The 25,225-nt window shown below is 42.5% G+C and overlaps 1 protein-coding gene across 2 annotated transcripts in view; it reads right to left on the reverse strand.

Annotated features, from left to right (window-relative positions):
• Dnaaf9 (dynein axonemal assembly factor 9) overlaps positions 1–25,225 on the reverse strand; it is a 130,320-nt gene that overhangs the window by 68,481 nt on the left and 36,614 nt on the right. The window contains exons 11-17 of one of the 2 annotated variants that reach the window (XM_040746302.1): positions 20,464–20,545; positions 19,613–19,649; positions 11,599–11,683; positions 10,393–10,469; positions 7,529–7,573; positions 6,865–6,910; positions 951–1,068 (exon numbers count right to left, since the gene is read on the reverse strand). In XM_040746302.1, the coding sequence (XP_040602236.1) occupies positions 951–1,068; positions 6,865–6,910; positions 7,529–7,573; positions 10,393–10,469; positions 11,599–11,683; positions 19,613–19,649; positions 20,464–20,545 (490 nt within the window). Of the gene's footprint in view, positions 1–950; positions 1,069–6,864; positions 6,911–7,528; positions 7,574–10,392; positions 10,470–11,598; positions 11,687–19,612; positions 19,650–20,463; positions 20,546–25,225 lie in introns of both variants that reach the window. The other variant, XM_040746301.1, reaches the window with a different exon arrangement.

Here is a 25,225-nt window from a genome sequence, read left to right on the forward strand (position 1 = left end):
GCTAAAAGCCCCAGACACTCCAGGCCTGGGGGCTGGGACAATGGCAATTGTCAACAGCAGAGGAATTCTGACACTTCAGCCCATCACATACTATACCAGCTGCTGCTAGGGGCTAAAAAGTCCCAATTTTCTAAGTCTATATAGGAGATGACACTTGTAAAGTGCAGGGTCCTAGCTTCCTAGCTGTATAAAAGAGGTGCTCAGCCGGGCGTTGGTGGTGCACGCCTTTAATCCCAGCACTTGGGAGGCAGAGGCAGGTGGATCTCTGTGAGTTCGAGACCAGCCTGGTCTACAAAGTGAGCTCCAGGACAGCCTCCAAAGCCACAGAGAAACCCTGTCTCAAAAAAAACCAAAAAAAAAAAAAAAAAAAAAAGAGGTGCTCACCCCTGGAGAATTGGGAGTTCTGCTGCCCAAGGCCTGTAATGAGGGTTCTAACACTAGAGGGGCCCTTGCTGCTGCTACTGCTGCTAAACACTGAAATTCACAAATGTTGCCAAAGCACTTAATGGATTTCTTATACACTCACGATTTCTGTTAAAGCAGAACAAAGGACCACAGATGGTTAACTGGAGATAGTGCCAGCACCACACTACCATTCTTTGCAGTTTCCTCTTTTGGCCAGCATAGGGAATAATGAGTATCCAATTTTTACTTTATAGATTGTTTCCTCTTGACCTTTATTGAGGTTGCATATCTTCATATACATAAACCCATCTGCCTTGACTTTTGTTTTCTACTTTGTGAATAGCTTGTTTGTATTTTTTCCCATGTAACTACTGAGTAGCATATTTTTCTTATTAATTTATAAGTACTATTCACTAATTAGAATACATACCATTTGCTTACTGTAAGTAGTTTAACATATTAATCAGTTTATGTAATCTTTGGCTTAATTTACGATTTTATAATTTTTTTTCAAGGCTCACTTTCTACACATCACACACACTTACCCTTTTCTCTAACCAGGATCTGAGACGTCAAAAATGACTCTGAGAAGACCACAGATCCTAAACATCCTCCTCCTCCTCCTCCCAGCAGGTCAGGAATGTCATAGACGGTCATACAAGCCTGTGTCAATGAGAAGAAGGTCCAGAGCCATTACCAGCCTAGCATTTCAAGAGGAGATCCACAAGAAACATACTGCTGTAAGGCACATGGCAAAAGAACACTAACAAATCTCTAAGGATTTATGCTGAAATACATGTTGAACTGAGAAATGCCTTCAGGCTTTCCAACAGGTGATCCTTTACTTGAGAAACACAAGGCAGGAAGGACAGTACCTTTATATTCTTAAGAATCCCCTCAAATTGTCATCTTCCTAAGCAGCAGCAGTCTTCTTCTTTCCCTTTTTAAACTTAAAAATGTTGTGTGTGTGTGTGTGTGTACAGGTACCTACAGAAGCCGGAAGAGGGTGTTGCACCCCCAGAGCTGCAGTTAAAGCATTATGAGACACCCCACATGAGGGCTGTGAACTGAGTCTGGGTCCTCTGCTGGGAATTGAACTTAGGTCCTCTGGAAGAGCAGACAGTGAGCGCTCTTAACCTCTGAGCCATTTCTTCATTCTTGATAATGACTGGTGACAGCCTATAGAATCAGAGCTGTTTCCTCAGGCTTTTGAGGAAACGTCAATCCTTTGGCTTGGGCTTCAGTTCTCTCTCAGTGAGGCAGGAAAGGTGCTGGGAAAGGTGTTCATTAAGCTGGTATACATGCCTGTATTTATGAGTGCACAGTAACACACAGCTGCAAATGATCATCCCAGCACAGCAAAGCATCCTGCTCTCTTAGCCATGACTGTGCTCACTGTGACTTCAGCTACTCAGGGCCCATAGTGGCAGAAGAGTATTAAATGGTCAACTCCAGAGATAAGCAAGGGTTTTAAACTACATTCCATTCTGGACACAATGGTTACATTTTATGCCTATGATATGAATCATCCCTTTGTCCACAGCACTCTAGTGCATATACTAATCTGTTTAGTCTACAGCCTTCTGAGTTATCAGACTGACTTGTCATAGTGTTTTTTTGGTTTTGGAAGAGTTAAAAATATTTTAACAGAGTTAAGCATGAGGGTTAAAAGGGAAAGAGAGGCACTCTGAAAGAAAAGTCAGACACACAGACAGGTCTCTGTGAGTTTAAGGCCAGCCTGGTCTACTTAGTAAGTTTTAGGCAACCAGAAGTGGATATAGGCTTCTCAAGAGTTGCCATTTCTAATTTATTTAAAAATTGGTCCTGTGCTGGTCTTGATGGTACATGACTTTAATCACAGCACTGGGGAGTCAAAGACATGAGGAACTCCACGAGTTCAAGGCCAGCCTGATCTACAGAGCTAGTTCCTCACTATGTCCTGATTCCTCCCTTTGAGAATAATAATGTATATTCTGTGCCATTATATGTTAAAAGTATGGGTGGTGATTTGGAAGAAAATGGCTCCCAAAGGGTGTGGCACTATTGGGAGGTATGACTTTGTGAGGTAGTGTGTCACTGTGGAGGCAGGCTTTGAGGTTTCATATATGCTGAAGATACTGTCCAGTGTCTTAGACCACTTCTTGTTGCCTGTAAGGCAAGATGTAGCAGACTCCACTAATTCTCCAAAACCATGTCTGCCTGCACACTGCTATGTCCCAACATGATGGTGATGATGCACTAAACCTCTGAAAATGTAAGTCACCCCAATTTAAGTTTCTCCTTTATAGGAGTTGCCGTGGTGATGGGTCTCTTCACAGCAATAAGAACTAACTAAGACACTATGTAATTTGCTTTATTTGACAGGAGGTCAATGAAGAGATTACCTTGAATCTCAGAAGAGACTCTGGACTTTTAAATATTCTTGAGATTGAAAGGCTATGGGGATTTTTGAAGCCAAACTAAATTTGCATTATGATATGGTTATGAGGCAATGGGGACCACAGAAGGGAATGTGGTGGTTTGAATGACATGTCCCCCATAATCCTGGACGCTTGAATACTTGGTCCCCAGTTGGTGATTGTTTGGAGAGGATTAGGAGGTGTGGCCTTGTTGGAAAATGTCACTGGGGGTAGACTTTGAATTTTGAAAGACTTGTGCCATTTCCAGTTAGCTCTCTCTGGTTTCTGTGTGTGGATTGAGATGTGAGCTCTCAGCTGCTCTTCCAACGCCATGCCTGCCTACCTTGCTGCCATGCTCCTCACCATGATGCTGGGGGACTCTTATTCCTGCAAACTCTTCCTTGTATAAGTAGTCTCGGCCATAGTAATTTACCACAGTGATAGAAACCCTAACTAAGATGCTCACTAAAGTGTACCTTTGGTTTTTTTGGCTAGGGTGTCTGGTCAGAGAGCTCTTGAGATCTACCTGTCTTCATGCTCCCAATGCTGGAGTTACAGGTACAGGAAGCCATGTCTGGCTTTTTACGCAGGTGTTGGGGATTCCAATTCAGGGCCTCATGCTTGCAGAGCCATCATCTTCCCAGCACCTCTTTTATGTGCGGATTCTTTAACCATATACCTCCCTTTTTTACCTTTCTGTCTTCCTTCCCCGTTCCTCCTTCACTTCACTACTTTATTAGTATTGATACCATTAAATGTTAGTTTCCATCGCAGCAGCAGCCTGCCTCTGCTGCCAAAGCAGTTACATCATCACCTGCGGACAGGAGCCTTTCTACCATCAGTATATGACATGTAAAGTGCCCGCCAGGCACCACTCACTCTCTCTCATCTCTTTCACATTATGCCTCTCTTTGCCATTTCTTTTTGTTTGTTTGTTTGTTTTGTTTTTTCAAGACAGAGTTTCTCTGTATTGTTTTGGAGGCTGTCCCGGAATTCGCTCTGTAGACCAGGCTGGCCTCGAACTCACAGACATCCGCCTGCCTCGGCCTCCCAAGTGCTGGGATTAAAGGCGTGTACCACCAATGTCCGGCTCTTTGCCGTTTCTTAACCTCTCTTTCCTCTTCTTCCTCTGTCTGTCTGTCTGTCTGTCTGCCTGCTTCTCATGTCCCCACTCCGACATGGCCTTTCACTGTTTCACCCTCTCCCTTCCCCCTCCCCCAACGAACCTTTTGCACTAATTCCGTTATTGTGTGGCGTGTTTGCTTAGTGGCACACCTTGGCAGGACCCAACGAAAGGTACTCACTTCACCTCATCTTTTATTTATCATTTCAATATATGTAATAATTTCTCCACCCAGTACCCTAGTATTCTACTCTCCAAACCTTATAGGGGACATGTGGTGATCTCAAAGAAAATGGTTCCCAAAGGGACTGGCACTATTAGGACGTGTGCCTTTAAAGTAGGTATGGCCTTGTTGAGGAAGAGTGTCACTTTGGGGGTGGGCTCAATCTATTCCCAGTGTGGGACATAGTTCACTTTCTGCTGCCTGCAAATCAAGACGTAAGAACTCTCAGTTCCTTCCCTAGCACCATGTCTGCCTGCATGCTGCCTTTGCTTCCTGCCATGAAGATAATGGACTGAATCTCTGAAAATGTAAGCCACCCCAATTAAACGTTCTTCCTTTATAAGAGTTGCCAGGTCATGGTGTCTCTTCACAGCTATTGAAACCCTAAGACAGCCATTGGTACCAGGGACTGGGGTACTGCTGTGATAGTCCTGAATATATTTTTGTCTGAAGGAATATGAACCTTGGAATTGACTATAGATTAAAGAAGCAGCTGAATGCTTTAAGTGCTGCTTAATGGGCCATTCCAGTAGGAACAGAAAAGACAGTGGTGCTGAGTGTGATCTGAACTGTGGGTGCCTGGATCAACAGGTGTCAGAGGAGAATTTTAGTATGTTGCTTTGTCAGGGTCCACAAGAATACGAAGTATATGACAGCTGATATTCATAAGGTTGGCCCACCAGATGAACAGCTATCTGATGGAGGAACCTCCTAAGTAAGGCTTATGAGACCATTGCCTATGAATAACGGACTGCTTCTGTGTGTAATTCTCTTGTGTGCTACCATAATTCCCCCCCTAAAATGGCCATCAGATTCTTCCCACAACTGTTGGCAGTGTGCTCCTCATTTACTGGGCACTGTTATCCCTGAGAATTGACAGAAGGATGACTTCTTCCTGTACTGTGTATTTCTGGTGAATAAAATATGCCTTTATAGTTAAGCTTTTGTTAAAAAAATGGTGATCGACTTAGAAGCCTGTTTTCTGTTATCAGCTAGCTAACAAGGCAATTAACTAGTGTCTCTGTGAATGGATCATAAATTTAGCTTTCACAGATATACACATGGACAGTATTGCAGGTGTCTGGTTTGTTGAATCAAAGTCTTTTAGACACAAAAGTGAACTGAATTGCCATGCCAGCTTCTTTTGCTAGATCTAGATGATAATGGGGACTAGCAGCACTCCCTGCTCAGACCCTTTAGCAAATAACACTTTGTATGAACCTCTAACCTCAGTTTATGGCACAAGATTTTAGGCTCAGCTAACTGTTTAAGTTCTAAAAATTATGTGGGTACCAGGAAAAAGCAATTAACCAAGTTCGGAGGCAAACAGGCTTATGCTCAGATAACCTTGGGAAAGGCTTCACAAATGGCCAGGACTGCAGAGGATGGTGTGGCCTCACAACCTTGAATAAAGTTACAAGCTTCCCTCCTGATAAGACACAAGTCTTAGAAAGACATAATAATGAAAACAAGAAAAATACTCAGACACAGACAGAGGAATTTAGATGACATTGACCAGGTTGACCTCGAACTCCCAGAGATCCAGTTGTTTCTGTCTCCTGATAATTGGGATTAATGGTGTCCACCATCACACCTGACAGCATTTCCTATACATAGTTTAGACTTTTTCAAAGGGACCACACAGACTATGAAACATTCATTATTTACAACTTAAAAAACTATTCTTATAGTGTTAAGAACTTGGAAGTGCTTTTCTACTGGGGATGGGGATACATTTTTATTATTATTTTGGGGGGAGAGAGGATGCATTTGTAACGTAACAAGTCATCTATAGTTACTCCACTCAGCTGCATATGACCACAGCTTTCTGGAATTAAGAAAGTACACATATATACTGCAACCAGAATTTTGATTTTAATCTACCATCTTTTCTTGTTCTGTCTGACAATACTCTTTATGTCAGGGTTGCTCTAGAGTAAATGGAGCCCTTGGCTTGTGGCTGAAAATAGCCTACAAATTCTGACTTCTTCAGGCCATGCTACTTTACATCAGTGACCAATATTTCAATATGTATCTATTTTTATTTTATTTATTTTTGCTTTGTTTTTTGAGGCACAGTTTCACTATGTACTCCTAGCTGGTCTGGAACTCTCTATGTAAATCAGGCTGGCCTCAAACTCACAGAGATCTGCATGCTTTTTGCCCTTGGAGTGCTGGAATTAGAGGAGTAAACTACTATGCCTGGCTCAGTTTATTTTTAAATCATTCCATTGCCCCAGCAGAGGATATGGAAAACTCTGCTCTGACTACCTGACTTCACGAGACACACAGGTATCTGTGCACTGTTGTGTAATTCCCCTGGTTCCTGTGAAGGCAGTCAGTGCAGATCTTACAGTGAAAAGAAGTCCTTGAAAGGCTGAAGAGATGGCTCAGCAGTTAGGATATGCTCTTCCAGAAAGTCTGAGTTCAGTTCCCAGCACCAACACTGGACAGCTCCCCACTGCTTGTAACTCCAGCTCCAGAGGATCTGATGCTCTCTACTGGATACCAGCACACATGGGGCGTACACACAAATAAAAATGAAGTCTTAAAGGAAAAAAAGGAAACTTGAAAACTTGTTTGTTGTGCTCAGTTCACATTTCTATACAAGGTCATCACAATCTCAGCTGCCTGTAGCATGTCTCAGTCATCTACTTTCAACAAATCCTTTGCAAATGACTCGCTATAGCCACCACAGCCTGCTAACTGCTTACCGTTTTCACAAAGGATAAGCTATCTTCATTATCCAGAGGCACAATTCTAGAAGAGAGAGACAGTAGAGAAATACATTACAAGATTATGGCTTCTGTTTGTTTTAATACAGGGCCTCATAAAATCCAGGCTGGCTTCAAACTAACTATGCAGCTGAGGAACAGAGGCAGGAACACAGAAATTTAAGGCTAGCCTGGGCAATAAAAGACCTCTCTCAACAAAGAACAAAACAACAAACATTGGGTTCATGTGTATAGAATTAGCACTGGAAAAAATAATGTCAGTACCTGACCCCAGCCTCTTAACTTCCCATGAGACAGGGACTCAGACAAGAGCAGCAAGTGTGGGTCCAAGTCTGGAATGGCACCTCTCCCAGAGTGTAATGTGATGAGGGCAATAATGGTAGCAGCTATAAGGTCTCTCTATCAAATACAGTCTTATATAACCCAAGCTGGCATTATACATTCCAGGTATTGGAGGATGACCATGAACTTATGACATTGTTGCCCTTCATGAGTCATCTCATTGGCCCTCAGGTCTCAAACTCTTGATCCTCCTGCCTCTGCCTCCTGAGTGTTGAGATTCCAGGCATGTACCACAACTGAATAGCCTCTCCTCTTTGTCCTTACACTTCACCATGAAAGGAGTCACCATAATTGCACCTACCTTCCCTGGTTAGTCACAGCATGTATATGAAAAGCCACCTTGGAGCTGTAGACCAGAAAGCAAACAAAACACAAGTCAAGACTCTTGTTCAACACTGGGCCAGAGTCCTCTGAAATACTTGCTTCCTCAGTGTATCTGCTTTGGACTGTCAAAGCCACTCGATCAACTGTTGTTGTTTTATAGACAGGGTCTTACTATGCAGTTCTAACTGTACTGGAACTCACTATGTAGACCAGGCTGGCCTCAAACTTATAGAGATCCTTCTGCCTCTGCCTCCCAAGTGCTGGGATTAAAGGTCTGCCCCACTACAGCTGGAGTGTTATCCCTACTTAGTTATTTCAGATGCCTTTCTCAAGGTCCCATAACATCACTAGGTGTGGAGCCACGACCCTGCATCTGCGCTGGTTCTCAAAGCTGCCTTAACTCTTGGCTGTGAGCAGGCACAATACACACTGCAAACTAACTGGGAATGGCCCTCTCCTGGCCTAGGCTCCCCAGTGTCTACAGACTACTCCGATTCTCCTCCTTTCCAGTACTTTTGGGTCAACTTGCCAGCCCTGCTCTGTTCCCAAGCAGAAGGTGCTTTTGCTATTTAAAGTCTACTGTTGCGAGCCCACAGCAGGGTCAAGCCTTCAGAACTGAAGGACAACGTTCCAACTTTCCCTCTGGGAGACAAAAGTCTTTCTGAGACAGTCTCACTGTGTATCCTTGACTGCCTAGAAACTGCTCTGTAGATCAGTCTGGCCTCAAACCTGCAGTGATGCTCCTCCCTCTGCCTCCTGAGCACTGAGATTACTGACATGTGCCACCAAGCCCAGCCTTGGCTAACATCTATTTTATATATGTATATGTGTGTATGTGTGCATACCACCTAGCACATGTGAAGGTCAGAGGACAACTTGCAGGAGTTAGTTCTCTCCACTCACCATGTGGGTTCTGGGAATTGAATTCAGGTCACCAGGCTTGGCTTACCTGGTAAGCATCTTACCAGCCTAAGAAGGTTGTAAAATTGCATGTGTTTATACAAGCTTAATTTCATACAAGAACTAGTCAATAACACCTGGGCTACCTGTGTCTATGATTGTTCCTTTTTTCTTCCCATTCTAGGGGAAGACATGCTAATGTGATGAACTTAGGGACCTCAGTGAAGTGATCCTGATGGAGGGAAGGAGTTATGATTTCAGATTGAAGACTAGCCCGGGAAACTGACTTTCTGCTCAGTCATTTCTCCTTCTGCCTTCTTCCAGCTAGGATGGTTCATTTAGGCCCAAGAAACGCTACAGGTAACACAGGCAAGAGCTGGAGGAACACAGTGACTGTGTCAGCCTTGTGCGACAAGTAAGGCCTCACTACCACAGCAATTAAGATCTACTTGTCCAATCACTCTACAAAGTGAGTGTTTCGCCGGGCGGTGGTGGCACACGCCTTTAATTCCAGCACTCGGGAGGCAGAGGCAGGCGGCAGGCGGATCTCTGTGAGTTCGAGGCTGGGCTGGACCGATAGCCTCCAAAACAATACAGAGAAACCCTGTCTCGAAAAACAAAACAAAACAAACAAACAAAAAACAAAAAACAAAGTGAGTGTTCCAGAAACAGACGTGGAAGGTTCCCTATCTCACTTAAATCAGCACAGCAGGAAGTAAAGGAACTCTCAACCAAGGTCTTAAGGATAGATGGTACAGGGCAGCACAGCAGGAGGACCTCTGGGAAAGGAGACCTACAACAAGATGAAGGCCTTTGCGCCTCAGAGATCCTGCTCTTCCCTCCACTCCTGAGCTGCAGCGATGGAACAGAGTTCTTCTCTTATGTCAACCAACTAACCTACCTACCAAATGCTCTCAGGGTCGCGGATGTTAAAAAAAAAAAAGGTGGGGCATGAACTAACAGGTAGTATGGCAGGGCACACCCAGAAGTATTTTTTGTTTTTTAAAGATAGAGCGTCTTACTATTATATAGCTCTGGCTGTCCTGGTACTTGCCAAATGGATCAGGCTGGCTCAAACTCACAGAGATCTACCTGCCTCTGTCTCTGAAGTGCTGGGATTAAAAGTGTGTGCTACCATGCCTGGTTAGAAGTATTTTTAAATAAACTTTCTAGTACTGGTTTTTCATATCCTTTGTATAAAACTGCGTGCGCGTGCATACACACACACACACACACACACACACACACACACAATTGTCCTCTTGTGGGATGGAGGTGGAGTGGGCTGCATTCAAGAAATTGAGCTATGGATAAAGACAGCACAGAGCTGTACCAGGACATGCTGGGAGATGTGATAGGAGCACTAGGAGCCAGGCTCCTGACCACCTGAAAGGCAGGTAAGCTCTAGAGCAAGTCTGTCTGTCTGTCTGTCTGTCTCTGTCTCTGTCTCTCTGTTTTTTGAAACAGGGTTTCTCTGTGGCTTTGGAGGCTGTCCTGGAGCTTGCTCCGTAGAGCAAGCTGGTCTCAAACTCACAGAGATCCCCCTGCCTCTGCCTCCCGAGTGCTGGGATTAAAGGCATGCAACACCAACGCCCGGCTTAGAGCAGGTCTCTTAATTAGTGATTATCTTCATGTACCAAGTCTCCTGCCCCTCACAGCTCTACCTTTGAGGTTCCCCTGCTTTACCTCCTTATCTCTGGGACCAGGCCCATCAGGACTCCCACAGTTCTAGTATAAAGCTGCCTCACATTCTAGCTTCAAAACCTATGTGTGACTCTTCCTGATAGTCTCCTCCATCCTGATCACGAGTGATTCTCTCCATCCTATTATTTTACTGGAATATTTCTCAAAAGGAGAGAAGGGTAAAATACAAATTATAAGGGACAAGGGGGTCTTTAATTTTTTCTTAATTCTCATAAAAAAATACCAACTATAGCTTACCGTAGATCGGCTTTGAATGGAACCAACTCAGGGAACACTAGCCCAGATTCCAGAGTGTGCTCTGCTACCTCCTTGGCCTGTAAAAGCAGCAATAAAACAGTTAGTTCCCAAGCAGCAAAAGTATATATACATATATCACTGACAGGAAAGGCCCTTCTAAAAGGTGGCCGGTGCCCTTCCCTTCTATGTGACTACTTTGTATACCTCCAACGCTTAAAGTGAAAGCATCAGGTTATGGGGACAGGCGCCTGCTGGACTCACAGGAAACTGTACTTGGGCAGGGGCGCACTGGCATCTGATCTGCTGGAGAGATGGAAGCAGCCAGTTAGGCAGCTGGAGTGCTGCTACGTGAGCACTAGAAACATGCTGTCGTGTCCCCTCTTCCCTGGCTCTGGGGAGGGACTAATGCCCTCAGTTTCTGCTAGACATTAAGACTATTTCAATAACTCAAGCTATAGACGATTAGTTAGGGAAAAAAAGATGTGAGAATGTATACTAAAGGACACCCCATGGCTTTGCACAGGCTTTCTACTCTGTAGCAGCTAAAAAAGGTAAGAAAACACACATCATCACCAGGATTCAAGTTCAGTAGGAAGGGGAATGGACGCCAAGGAGCTGGAGACTACAGCTACAGTCCCTCTGATATCTACATCATACACAACCTTTCCACTGTCAACTGGCTTCCTTCAGGAAAAGTCCTACTGGCTTTGGAAGGCATCAAGCCGTCTCTTCTCATCTTACTGGGTCAGATTTAGGTATCCAACTCAGCAGGGCAGGTTAACCACAAACAGCAAGGAAGAAAATGGTCAGAAAGCGAGTATATGCAGGCTTGCCTAGGAAAGGTAAGTCAGATTCTTTAGCCTGAATTGAGTTTTAAACACTCAATCACAGGAAACAACTACATAGCTCAAAATAAGCTTTACTACTTCATTAAAATGCAATGTAATAATCTGTTTTACTTTGGCGTCTCAACGTGTCCTGTCTAAACATTAACCAAAGAATGACTTTAACACAAACAGGTGTTTATAAAGGCTCATAAAATAACAGCAGCATGCCCACAGGCAGCAGCAGCTCAAGTATGCTGGCTTGGCTACCAATGTCCTAACTCACATAAAAGTGAGTACTGCAAGGTATCCAAAGAACAAAATGGTTAGGATGATTTACAATATAATGATTACCAAAAGAGAAATACGGTATTTAAATTACCTTTGCCAGACTGCAAGTTTTAGCATAGCATGCAATGCCAGCCAAAACAGCCTCAATAACAGCAGCATATATCTGGGATAAGAGCCTACTTTAAAAACAAAAAAATAATGGTTAATATAGTATCACATAGTCTCACAAAAAACTGCATGCCTGGGGCAGAATAGATGACTCAGTGGTTAAAGAGCACTGGCTGATCTTCCAAGAGGACTAGGGTTCAATTCCCAGCACCCTCACGGTAGCTCACAACTGTCTGTAACTCAGTTCCAGGGGATCTGATGTCATTTTCTGGCCTCCACAGGCACTGCATACACATGGTACACAACATACAAGCAGACAAAACATTTCTTCACATAAATGTAAAAATATTCTCTCTCTCCTCTCTCTCTCTTTCTCCCTCCCTCCCTCCCTCTCTCTCTGGTTTTTCAAGACAGGGTTTTTCTGTATTGCTTTGGAGGCTGGCCTCGAACTCACAGAGATCTATCTGCCTCTGCCTCCCGATTAAAGGCGTGCACTACCAATGCCCGGCCCAAAAATATTCTTTAAGGAAAGTTCTAGGTCCATAAATGGTGATCCATAAGGATCTTATAAAAAGATGGGGTCCTGTGTGTAAGGTAGGCTAGCCTCAAACTATCTTCTCGCCTTCCAAACTGCTGGTATTACAGGCATAAAGCACCAGGCCTAACTCTAACCCTCCCAAGAAATCAACTTTTAATAATGGTTTTAAATAAACCAAGGCTGGGGGCTGGAGATGACTCAGAGGTTAAGAGCACTGACTGCTTTTCCAGAGGTCCCGAGTTCAATTCCCAGCACCCATATGGTGGCTCACAGCCATCTACAATGAGATGTTGTGCCCTCTGCTGGTGTGCAGGCATAAATAGAAGCAAAATGCTATATATATAATGAATAAATAAATCTTAAAAAAAAACCAAGTTCCATTGAATTTTAATTCATGTCAAAAGAAACTCAACGTTAACTCATAGCTCTGGTTTAGCTCACAAACTGTGGGTGCTGGGAATTGCTTGGCAAGGAACTGATAAGAATTCACAGAGAATACATGTATTGAAATCTGTGAGACTCTTCTAATGGGTTAAGGGTGATAAGAGCTTGACATTTGGGTTAATCCAGCAAGTAATGTCTCACAAAGTAGAATAGGTTGTCTAAGGTCACAGAAACTCCCAGTAAACTTGAACTCAGCTTGGTGCCACACCACACTGTCATCTCCTTCAGCTCCTTACCTCCTGTCTCACACCTCCACTTTACAGGTCACAATTCAGAGTTAAAGAAGAAAATAGAACAAAAAAGTTCAAATAACAAAATGACAAGCCAGGATTGGTGGTGGATGCCTTTAATCCCAGCACTGTGGAGGCAGAGGCAGGCATGTCTCTAAGTTTGAGATCAGCCTTGTCTACATAGTGAGTTCCAGGCCAGCCATGGCTACATAGTAAGATTCTGTAAGATATGCTGAAGAGACAAAGGCTCTAGGAGAACCAGCATAGACAACATATTTTTGGGATAGAAAGATTGATGAGTGGTTAAGAACGTCTACAGGTTTTGCAGAGAACCTAGATTGAATTCCCAGCACTAATGTGAGGCAGCTCATAACCTCCAAGGGTTCCAACACATGCTTCTGGCTTCCTTAAGCACTGAACTCATATACACTCATACACGTAATTAAAATGAGAAAAAAAATGGCAACTCCACATATCCACATTCAGCACTTCCTGGCTGTTAGTCAGGCTATAATGGTAGGAAGAGGCCTGGCAGGTATACTAACAATGAGTTTGTCCACTTCTGGGTAAGACTAGAAAGATTTCTCCACACCATGACACTTGAGTGCATGATTTATGCTTTTTGTTGTTACTGTTTTGTTTCTTAGGCCTAAGCCAGCCCTGAAGTTGTTTTGTAGCCAGGAATGATCTTGAACCATCTGGATGCTCCTTGAATGCAAATATGAAGATATAGATGTGTACCACCAAACTGGATGGGGTAAAGTTATATAAAGACTAAACTTCAAGATATACAAAGATACCTGCCTCACTGCCTTGGTTCAAATATCACCCAATCTAACACTGGCTAAGTACTCTGATAGGGGATGTCCTTCTGTATATATGTTTCTCTTATTGGTTGATGAATAAAACACTGTCTGGCCAAAGAGGCAGGAAGACAGGAGGGACTAGGATGAGGATTCTGGGAAAGGTAGGTGGAGAGAGCCCACCAAACACAGTCGCATGTAGACCACAAAGGAGTAAGATAAGACCACATGGAAATACTTAGATTAATAGAAATGGGCCAATAATTAAGACAGAGCTAGCCAATAAGAAGCCCTAGTCATTGGCCAACAATTTAATAATTGATATAAATTGTTTTGTGTTCATTTGGGGCTGAAGCGGCAGCAGGGCCTAGGTGGGGTAAGAGAAACCTCTGCAACAGTACTCCTTGATTCAAATACCATTCAATATAATTCTAGCTATTCAGCTTTACTTGGCCTGCCTTATACAGAACTTTAGACAAAACCTCAATACAGAATTTGGTCAGTGTAGTGTTAGTGTCACCTTTACCAGGGTTCCATAAGGTCCAGGTCCCCACTAGCACAGTGATTTGGAATATCTGACATGGCCCTAAGTACTCCTTAATATTAACCCTGGATGCAAGTCACCAATGGATTTGGTCTAGGCAAATATCAAATGGTTCAAAATGAGAATCCTAGACAGCGGCTAAGCACAGAGGGCATGGAAATGGAAAAAAAGGTCAACTTGCTACTGAAGTGAATAAAATGTATAAAAAAGAAAAACCTGATAAACCTGATATATACATTATGGTTAAAGTAACATATAATCCAAAAACACAATCTTTTGGCCCCCAAAGTCTAATTATGTGTGTAGGTACCCCAGAGGCCAGAAGGCAGCACCAGATCTCCTAGATCTAGAGCTACAGATGGTTGTGATTAAATGGTGTTGTCATCTTGTCCTGACTATCTTGTGTCTGCCTAGACATTCTTCACCCTTCCATCCCCTCCATAGCCACATCTGCCTTGGCAACACTTTTGGGACTGACCATGGCCCTGACCATGGTCCAGAAGTATTAACCAGAATAACTGACATTTGTACAGGCTAAAACATAAACTAAAATAACTAACAGGAAGTGTAAATCAGAAATCATTGTCACATGGTGTCTGAAAGATACTGCTAAGCTTGCAGAAAGATGTTGCTTTGATCTCGCCAAAACACTAATGTAATTGTGGGGTTTGCTTTTAAAAATACTGTACCCTGGGCTAGCGAGAGGGCTCAGTAGTTAAGAGCACTGATTACTCTTCCAGAGGTTCTGACTTCAATTCCCAGCACCCACATGACAGCTCACAACAATCTATGATAGGATCTGGGAGCTAGAGAAACGGCTCAGCAGTTAAGAACACTGGCTGTTCTTCCTGGTGACCCAGGTTTAATTCCCAGCACCCACATGGCAGCTCACACCTTTCTGTAACTCCAAGACCTGACACCCTCACACAGACATACATGCATGCAAAATACCAATGCAAATGAAATAAAAATAAATTATAAAAAATAATAGGATCTGATGCCCTCTTCTGGCAGACATACATGCAGACAGAGCATTCATACCAAAAACAAATAAACAAAACAACAAAATCAAACAAAAAATGCTGTACCCCCAAGCTTCAGCCCCAACAGACTCTGAGCCCATCCTCAATCTCCAGCTTATGAAGGAACTCATAGACTTTTTTGTTTGTTTGTTTGTTTTGTTTTTACGAGACAGGGTTTCTCTGTATTGTTTTGGAGGCTGTCGGTCCAGCCTCGCAACTCATAGACTTTTAATTAGCTTAATTAGCATAGTTGTCAATCACTATCTCTAGTGGATCATTTAAGTGAGCAGCCTGACATAAGTGCTGGGAAGTTAACTCTGGTCCTCTTAACCAATGAGCTACCCACCTCTCTAGCCCCTGAAAACACAACCTGTTTATGTACATAGGAAGATATACTGCATATAAGACATTAAAAATAATGCCAGAAAGAAGTATGGATGGTCTATTTTCCTATTTTCTGTATTGGTTATATAATTTGTATTCTATTTTTCTAGACAGGGTCTTACTCTGTACTTGTGGCAATTCACCTCCTTCCTCCTCCTCAGCACTGAGACTGCAGGTGTGAGCTGTCACACTTGGCTCCCCAGCCACAGTAAAAGGCAGACTAAACTGGGCATGGCTGGCTCACACCAGTAATTCCAACACTCAGGAGACATAGGTGATGGGGGATGTCCTGTCTGTATGCTGTGAATGTAATTGGTTTAATAAAACCAAGAGCCAGGCAGGCAGTATAGGTGGGGCTACCAGACAAGGAGAATGCTGGAAAGAGAAAGGCATGCCATGTAGCTACCAAGAAGATAGGATGCTAGGCATTCTCCAGTAAGATAAGGCCATGAAGAAACACATAGATTAATAGTTATGGGTTAATAATTAAGAGAGCTAGCCAGTAAGAAATCTAAGCCATCGTCCAAACAGTTTATAATTTATATAAGCCTCTATGTGTTTATTTGGAACTGAAAGGCTACGGGACCAGGCGGAACAGAAACTCCGTCAACACACAAGCAGGAGAGAACTCAGCAAATTCCACACCAGCCAGACCCTTGTAATGGTTAATATTATCACCTTAACACAAACTAGAATCACCTAGGAGAAAGCTTTGGGCATGTCTGTAATAGATTGTCTAGATTAGGTTGTCTCTGATGACTTACCTAAATGTGGATTTTTTTGTTTTGTTTTGTTTTTACGAGACAGGGTTTCTCTGTATTGTTTCGGAGGCTATCGGTCCAGCCCGGCCTCGAACTCACAGAGATCCGCCTGCCTCTGCCTCCTGAGTGCTGGGATTAAAGGCGTGCGCCACCACCGCCCGGCCTAAATGTGGATTTTACCACCTATGCACACAAGGCAGTCCTTTGCTTCCCGACTGTGGTGCAATGAGACCAGCCCCTTTATGTTCTTTCTGCCATGAAGTCTTTGCCATGACAGACTGCACACTTGAACTCTGAGCAGGGATAAACCCTTCTTCCTTTAACTTAGCTTCATCGTGTATATTTATTTATTAATTTGTTATCATCGTCATCAGTATTACTGTATGTATTATATGATGTGTGTTATGGGGTGAGGAGTGTACATGTGTGACAGCACATGTTTAGAGGACAATTTATGGTAGTCAGTTATTTCCATTCACTTTTCTGAGACAGGGTCTTTCTGGTTGTTCTTGATGCTGTGTACTTCTATGCTATCTGGCCCATGAGCTTCCAGGCAATTCCTCTGTCTCTGCCTCCTGTCTTGACACAGGAATACTGAATTACAGATATAAGCCATGGAATCCAGATTCTTGTGGGTTCTGGGAATAGAATTCAGGTCATCCGCTCAGAAAGCGTTTTTACCTGTTAAACCATCACTGGTACTTTTATTTTTTACTTAAAAAACATTTATTTATTTATTTATTGTATTATATATTATATATATGGAGGGTTTGCAGTATGCACCCACGTTGTGTAGAAATTTCCTCGCATATGAAATAGTCCATCCTAGAGGAAATGCTTGTTAAAACTCAGGAAATTCTACTTTTAAAATTTTATTTTCTTTATTTTATTATTATTTTATTTATTTATTTATTTTTGTTTTTCAAGACAGGGTTTCTCTGTGTAGCCCTGGCTGTCCTGGACCTCAGTCTGTAGGCCAGGTTGGCCTTGAACCCAGAGATCCACATGCCTCTGCCTTCTAAGTCTTGGGATTAAAGATCATGCCTGGCAAGATTTAGGAAATTCTAAAGAAAAACTTATGAAGACTCAGAAAGTAACCAACTTGTTCAGTCTCAGAAGTCCCTGAAACTGACCAACTGAACAAGGCCCCTCCCTCTCCGGGGTTATGTGTGCAGTTAAAGCTGCCGAGGAGACTCTCAATCCGCTCAGCTGTCTGCAAGTCATGCAGAGAGCTTCATCACCCAGGTTGGGGTGGGCAGTCAGTGACACAGTCGTAGCTGCCTTTGAGGCATCCGTGCTTACATAAGTAACTCCAATAAACTCACTGGTTTACCAAGTTGAACTTCTGTGCTAAAGTGAGTAGATGCTTGCTCAGTCTCCCCAGGAACAGTGTCACACAACAGTACACCACAGACATGTGGAGGGCAGAGGAAACTCAAGAGAGTTGGTTCTCTCTCTGGTTCCAGTGACTGCAGGCCTGGCAGTGAGCACTCTAACCTCTGAGTCACCTTGCTCCTCCTCCTTTTTTAAGTTTTATGTTTTGGCCAGGCATTTCATCATGGTGACAAGAAAAGAAACTAATACAACTCTGTCTCAAGGAAAAAAAATGTAGTAAGCAGACCTTCACGTGTAGTGAGCGATTGTCATGTACAGTAAGCAGACAGTCCCGAGCAGTAAGCAATGCCACGTGGCATGCCTCATGTCTGTTGTTGCGGAAGCTTCACTGTGATCAGCACAGTCTCTGAGAGCTTGCTTGCGCTCCTGGACTGACTATCACTCCTCTCCAACTGGAGAAGGAAGTCAGCCTATGTGGGAAGGGGATGGCACTGACTAGCCAGGCAGATTAACCAAAGCAACCCTGGTTTTCAACAGGAACGCTGCAATCAGATTACGTCACACACAGAAACCTAGTTGCCTTTGAAAAGAAGTGGCCCAGAAGTTACAGTAATGCTAGGCACTGGAGAGGGAAGTCAATACTAATTAGGGCCTCTCTAAAGTTATACAGCTGGTATTTGGAACACAGCTGTTCCACAAGCCTGAATGTCAAGTCTAAAGAAAATGCTCTTCAGACCATATGAGATAACAGATTTCCCCAAGGAACTGAAGACTGTTTTGGTTTTGGAAAAAAACCTCAATTAAACATGTTCTACTGTGTACGAAATGTATGAAAGGAAGTAACGCCATGCAAATGTATGAAGGAAGTAATGCCATGCAAATGTATGAAGGAAGTAATGCCATGCAAATGTATGAAGTAACGCCATGCAAATGTATGAAGGAAGTAACGCCATGCAAATGTATGAAGGAAGTAACGCCATGCAAATGTATGAAGGAAGTAACGCCATGCAAATGTATGAAGGAAGTAACGCCATGCAAATGTATGAAGGAAGTAACGCCATGCAAATGTATGAAGGAAGTAACGCCATGCAAATGTATGAAGGAAGTAATGCCATGCAAATGTATGAAGGAAGTAATGCCATGCAAATGTATGAAGTAACGCCATGCAAATGTATGAAGGAAGTAACGCCATGCAAATGTATGGAAGGAAGTAATGCCATGCAAATGTATGAAGGAAGTAACGCCATGCAAATGTATGAAGGAAGTAACGCCATGCAAATGTATGAAGGAAGTAATGCCATGCAAATGTATGAAGGAAGTAACGCCATGCAAATGTATGGAAGGAAGTAATGCCATGCAAATGTATGGAAGGAAGCAATGCCATGCAAATGTATGAAGGAAGTAACGCCATGCAAATGTATGAAGGAAGTAATGCCATGCAAATGTATGAAGGAAGTAACGCCATGCAAATGTATGAAGGAAGTAACGCCATGCAAATGTATGAAGGAAGTAACGCCATGCAAATGTATGAAGTAACGCCATGCAAATGTATGAAGGAAGTAATGCCATGCAAATGTATGGAAGGAAGTAATGCCATGCAAATGTATGAAGGAAGTAATGCCATGCAAATGTATGAAGTAACGCCATGCAAATGTATGAAGGAAGTAACGCCATGCAAATGTATGAAGGAAGTAACGCCATGCAAATGGATGAAGGAAGTAACGCCATGCAAATGGATGGGCATACACACAGGAAGCTGGGAGGAGCAGATGACAAAGCTGGCAAAGCCCTCTGGCCCAGGTTCCAAGCTGAGAGGCTGACTGGGAAATGCACAGCAATGTCTCCTCATAACCAGACTCCAATCACTGCGGACTTCAAGGGGAAGCAGGAGGGCCACCAAGATGAGAAGATGAAATAAAACTAGCACAGGACTTACATTTGTTCAGTTGTCCTGGGCAGCTTGTCATCATTACCTATAAGGGAAATGTTTCCTTTTAAGTTAAATACAACATGTGCACAGACTACAGTCGTACATGGCTTTTCCCAGTGTTTTCTTGGACTTTTATCCCTTCACCCCTTTTCAACTCATTCCACAGAATCTTAGGCTATGGAGTGTTTTTACTTTCATTTTAGAAAATAATTTAACTTTGAAGTTCTGCTCCCCCCCACATTTCCCTGCCCCCATATTTCCTAAATAATCTTTCTAGAGTCTCCTGGTTTCTGTATTAACGGCTTCTGATGTACTGACCTTTGGGAAGCGATGCTGGGAGCCACACTAATTCAAGTTTTCCCTGTTTCTCTTTGGATACCTGGAGCTTTAGAGTGTCCCAGCAAATAGGGTCCCCCTGCTCAGCCTAGCCCTCCTGAAGGACACTGCACAGGTTCTCAGCTATGGGACGTCCTATCAAGGTCAGCTCTCCCTCTTCTCACAAAAGCAACTAGACAGGACTTCAGCCATGTTCTCCAAAGTCACACCATTGCCCACGTGCCAGCTCTCTCAGATAATGCTCAGTACGCTTGGCCTTTCTTCTGACACCAAGAGCAGGACACACACAAGGCAAGACCTCATCTTCTGACAGCAAGCGCAGGGCAGACACAAGGCTAGACCTCAAACCATAGATGAACCAACAGTTTTTTCCCTGAGATGCATTCTGTGAGGAATGAGTTAGACACAGTAACTCTCAAGTTGCAATCAGGGCCCAAAAGATGGTATTTTGCATAAAATAATAAATAGTGAGTTAACTTCCCTTTTGTGGGAGGAACCATTATGCATTTACCAGGACTTACCCAAGTAAGGAACATGAGTAGCGCCAAAAAAGTACGTCCTTGAACATGCCAGAGGTCCCTTTGGTGAGACACACTGAGCGACCTGAATATCAGAGGGGAAAGGAAGATGAGTGTCCTCGGAGCTGGTGACCAGGCTCAGTGGGTAACTGTGCTCACTCACAAGTCTGGCCATGTGACTTTATTCCCCAGAACCCACGCAAAGATGGGAGGAGAGAAGAGACTGCACAAGGTTGTCCTCTGACCTCTACGCATGCCATGCACATGCATGTCCCCGCCCCACTTCATGAATATACACACAACAATCAAACATTTCAAAAGGAGCAAACTTAGACATGTGGTGCTGAAAAAACAAAAAAACCTAATTAATGGAATAAAGTTTATCTAACTGAAACTGATTTAATTTCTAAAGACAAAACTACTTAATTTGATTTAAACAACAGTATTATGTATATTCATTTTAGTTTTGATTTTATTTATATTCATTTATTTGTTGAGGGGTGCATCCAGGTATACCATAGTAGAATCCAGAAAACAACTTTCGGAAGTTAGTTTTTTTCTTTTACCACATGAATTCAGGGGATGTCTTAGTTAGCTTTAACTGTCAGTTTGACACAGCCTAAGTCACCTGAGGAGAGGCTCAATTGAGGGATTGCCCAGATTAGATTGGCCTGTGGGGCATGTCTGTACGGAACCATCTTAATTACTGGATGGAAGAGAGTCGTCCCCCTGTGGGCAGTGGCCTTAGGCTGTATAAGAAAGCTAGCTAAGCATCACTGAACAGCTCTCAATGAAGAACCGTGATCTCAAAGTATGAGTCAAACAAATCCTTTCCCTCCCTAAATTGCTTTGGTCAGTGTTTGTTTTCTATGTTTTAGAGACAGGGTTTCTCTGTGTAGCCTTGGCTGTACTGGAACTCACTTGAACTGAGAAGTCTACCTGGCTCTGCCTCCCACGTGCTGGGATTAAAGTGTTTTATCACAGCAACAGAAAGGAAAATAGAATACAGGAATCAAACTTAGACTGTCAGTCTGGGAAGCAAGCAACTTTAGCTACTAAGCCTTTTTATCAGCCCTCTGTGTTCATTATTTTTCCTTCCTTGGCTACACTGTGAGGTTGCTATTGGGTACAGAGTCAGCCCAAGATATTAGTGAATTCACAACTCACAAGGAAAAGGCAGGCAAAATGACAGAGGGACATAAGGGGACAGCTACAAATTTAGGAAACACCCGGCTTCCTTTGAACTTCATTTCTGTATAGATTAAGCTCCTCTAGGGTTATAACATTTTATTTTTGTTCCCTGTTTTAAATTGTTCTTTTATACCAAGATAGAAATAAATATTTGGGGAGAGATGGAGAAATGGAGAGATGGCTCAGTGGTTAAGAGCACTGGCTGCTCTTCCAGAGGACAGGGTTTAATTCTCAGAACCCACATGGACTTATCACAGCCATCTGTAACTCCAGTTCCAGGGGATCTGATGACCTTTCCTGGCCTCTGTGGGCACCAGGTTGGCACATGGTACACAGACACACATTCATGCAAAATTCCATACAAATGAAAAAAATATGTTCATCAAGTGTTCCTAAGATACCAAGTATAAAATGCAAAAATGCAATCATCTCGTAAAACAAAAAACAAACAAACAAAAAAAACTAAAGAAGGGGCTACAGAGAAGGCTCAGTTAAGACATTTGTTCTTCAGAGGACCCAGCTTTGGTTTCCAGAACACCCATAGTGGCTCACAACCATCTCTGAGGGCACAAGGTGCATACACAGGGAAAACATTCATATACCCAAAATAAAATAAGTCTAAACAAACAAATTTTTAAAAAACCTCAAAACTTAAGGAGGACCAGTGAGATATCTCAGTAGATAAAGTTGCCTGCTTGTAAGCTGACAACTTGCATTAGATACACGGGATCCACATGGTGGGAGTACAGAACCTATTCTCATGAATACACATACATACACTAAAATAAATCAATAAACATGTAAAACAAAAAAAATAAAAGCCATAAAGGAATGCTGGTGTGGTGGGTCTGTGTCTATGATCTTGGGAGGATTCAGGGTCATCTTCAGCCACATACTGAATTCAAGGCCAGCCTAGGCTACATGAGACCTTGTCTCAAAGGGCAAACCAAAAACAAGTGAGTAAATAAACCATAAAAGAATGGAAAGTAGGCCAGAATAGAAAACAGCTAAATGTTTACAAATATTCCTTCTTTCAATTTTAGTCTACGAATGGAAGCCACGCCAGATACATGACATTTCTCTTTATTCGTTTTATGTGTATGGTGTTTTGCTGGCATCTGGTGCCCATGGAGGTCATCAGTGGGCATCAGACTCCCAAGAACCAGAGTTACAGACAGTTGTGAGCCACAACGTGGGTGCTAAAAACTGAAACTGGGTCCTCTGGAAGAGCAGCCAGTGCTCTTAACTAAAAAGCCATCTCTCCAACCCCACAAGGAATTTTTTCTGCAATGACAACAGAATTTTGTCACAGATGAAACTGCTTTTGTTATGAGTCTGCATATTTTACGCACACTTGTTAATTTTTAAATCACCCACAGGTGGCACAGAAACAGAGGAGTAAGAGTTAGAACAGACCTGATTTTTTGATCATTGTTTTTTCTCTTTACATTTAAACTTTAGAGGCTTTATTTTTTAAGCACATTTATTTTCTGCATTTGTGTGTGCAAGAGTGTGCATGTGTGAGCCTGTGTGAACACTTGCCAGGACACTTTGTGGGGAGTCAGTTCTCTCTTTCTATCTGGTGGGTTCCAAAGATTGAACTCAGGTTGCCTAGCTTAGTGGCAAGTTCCCAACCCCATGCCTGGGAATGATTCATCTTCAAGGTCAAGAATTATTTCCTTGGTATGTCTATTCTAGTATCAAACACATTTCTCATTTGTGCTACAATGCTTCTGATTTCTATCAATTTCTTTTGATTCTTTCTCAGAGTTTCCAATTCTCTGCTCACTTATCTAATCTTAAATGATGTCTACTTTTTGCATTAGAGCCTTAATTATTAATTATGTTTATTTTAAACTCCCTCTCCAGGTCTAGGACAACAGCTCAAAGGTAGAACAGTTGCTTAATATTCTTAATACACTGGGCTCCATCTTACATTGCAAATAACAATAATAAAAATAAATTATATTTGAAAAATTATAAAAACTGAGCCCTATCTGAATCTGAAGGTTAAACTACCACCCCCAGTCCTTGAGATAGAGTGTTGCTATGCTATTCAAGCTAGTCTTGAACTTGTGATTTTCCTTTCCAAACCTCCTGAGTGATGCCACTACAGATATCTGCAACAGACCTGACTTTTCTTTAGAATTAATATAATTGTCTTTTTACACAATATTTTTTCCTTGCCACTTGGTGTGCCTTGTAACTTTCTGTTGAAGTTAGACACAGCAACTCAACTAATAAGGACTGAGATAAGCAAGCCCTTATGGTAAGATTTGATGTTAATATGGCTGGGTATTGAATTGTGTTTAGTATTTTTTTTTAGCTCCAACTACCATGGGCTTCATATTCTTGTAGTCCTGTATGTCTGTTATCTGCTGCTACTACACTGCAGATCTGTTGGGGTAAGAGAATGGGGAGGAGTATTCTCTACCGCTATAATTAAGCCTCAGTATTTGGGTGTGCTTGTGAAAGAGCTTAACTCTTCCTTTCCTGCTTCTCAGGAAGGCTACAGTGTGATAAGGTTAAGTGATGGCTTTCTTCTAATTGGAATGGGACTTTGGTGAAATCTTCTGTTTTGGAGAGGAGGTCTTTACTACTACTTTTCTCGTATTATAGGTGACTTTATCCACCTGTCTCATCATCCAAGAGGAATTTTTTCTTGGCTCCTTACCATTAGAATCTGTTAGGGTTTTAGAAATTAAACCCCTGTAAATCTGGTGCTCCTTCTAAGACTGTGTCCTCTATGAGTTTCTCACCCATACTAGTCCACATTCAAAACCCAGGATTTCATCACAATTTCAACTTGAGGGGGACTGAATGTGACTCTTTTGGTTTTACCTGCCCTCCAAAGCTCAGAGTGACAGTTTGAATGGGTTCAAGAACAGGGTTTTGTTTGTTTGTTTAAAAAAAAAAAACTTCAGAGTCATAACTCTTATTTATTTTTATTCATGTATATGAGTACTGTATATGATGTATGACTTGCATCACTTGCAAGCCTTGTGCCTTAAGATTCAGAAGACATTATTGTCGGGTGGTGGTGGCATACCCTTTTAATCCCAGCACTTGGGATTAAACTCTCTTTGAGTTCCAGGCCAGCCTGGTTTACAGAGCGAGTTCTAGGACAATCAATGATACACAGAGAAACTCTGTCTTGAAAAACCAAAAAATGTATACAGAAAACAACCACCACATTACTGTTTTGGTTCTGAACTTATTAGCCTGTCTGCCTCTTTCTCTTCACCTTTCAGAGTCAAATGTCCAGGATTTAGTTGAATTTAGCAGGTGAAGGAAAAAGTATACCTATCCCATTTTTTTAAACAGGATCTAAAAGTCACCCTGTCTTCTCTATTCGGATTTAACACATGGCATCAACAGTAACATTATATAGAGATGCCTCTCCTCTGGCATTTTCTATATATTCCAACAATTTTGGAATGGGGTTATAGTTTTATCTCCATAACTAAAAGCCATTCAGGGGAGGAAAAAATATATGTGGCTTATGCTTCCAGGTCACAGTCCACCACTGAGGGAAGTCAAGGCAGGAATCTGAAGCAGAAACCACAGAGAGATG

Source organism: Mesocricetus auratus, unplaced genomic scaffold (genome assembly GCF_017639785.1).
Source record: "Mesocricetus auratus isolate SY011 unplaced genomic scaffold, BCM_Maur_2.0 Super-Scaffold_100004, whole genome shotgun sequence".
Lineage (NCBI taxonomy): Eukaryota > Metazoa > Chordata > Mammalia > Rodentia > Cricetidae > Mesocricetus > Mesocricetus auratus.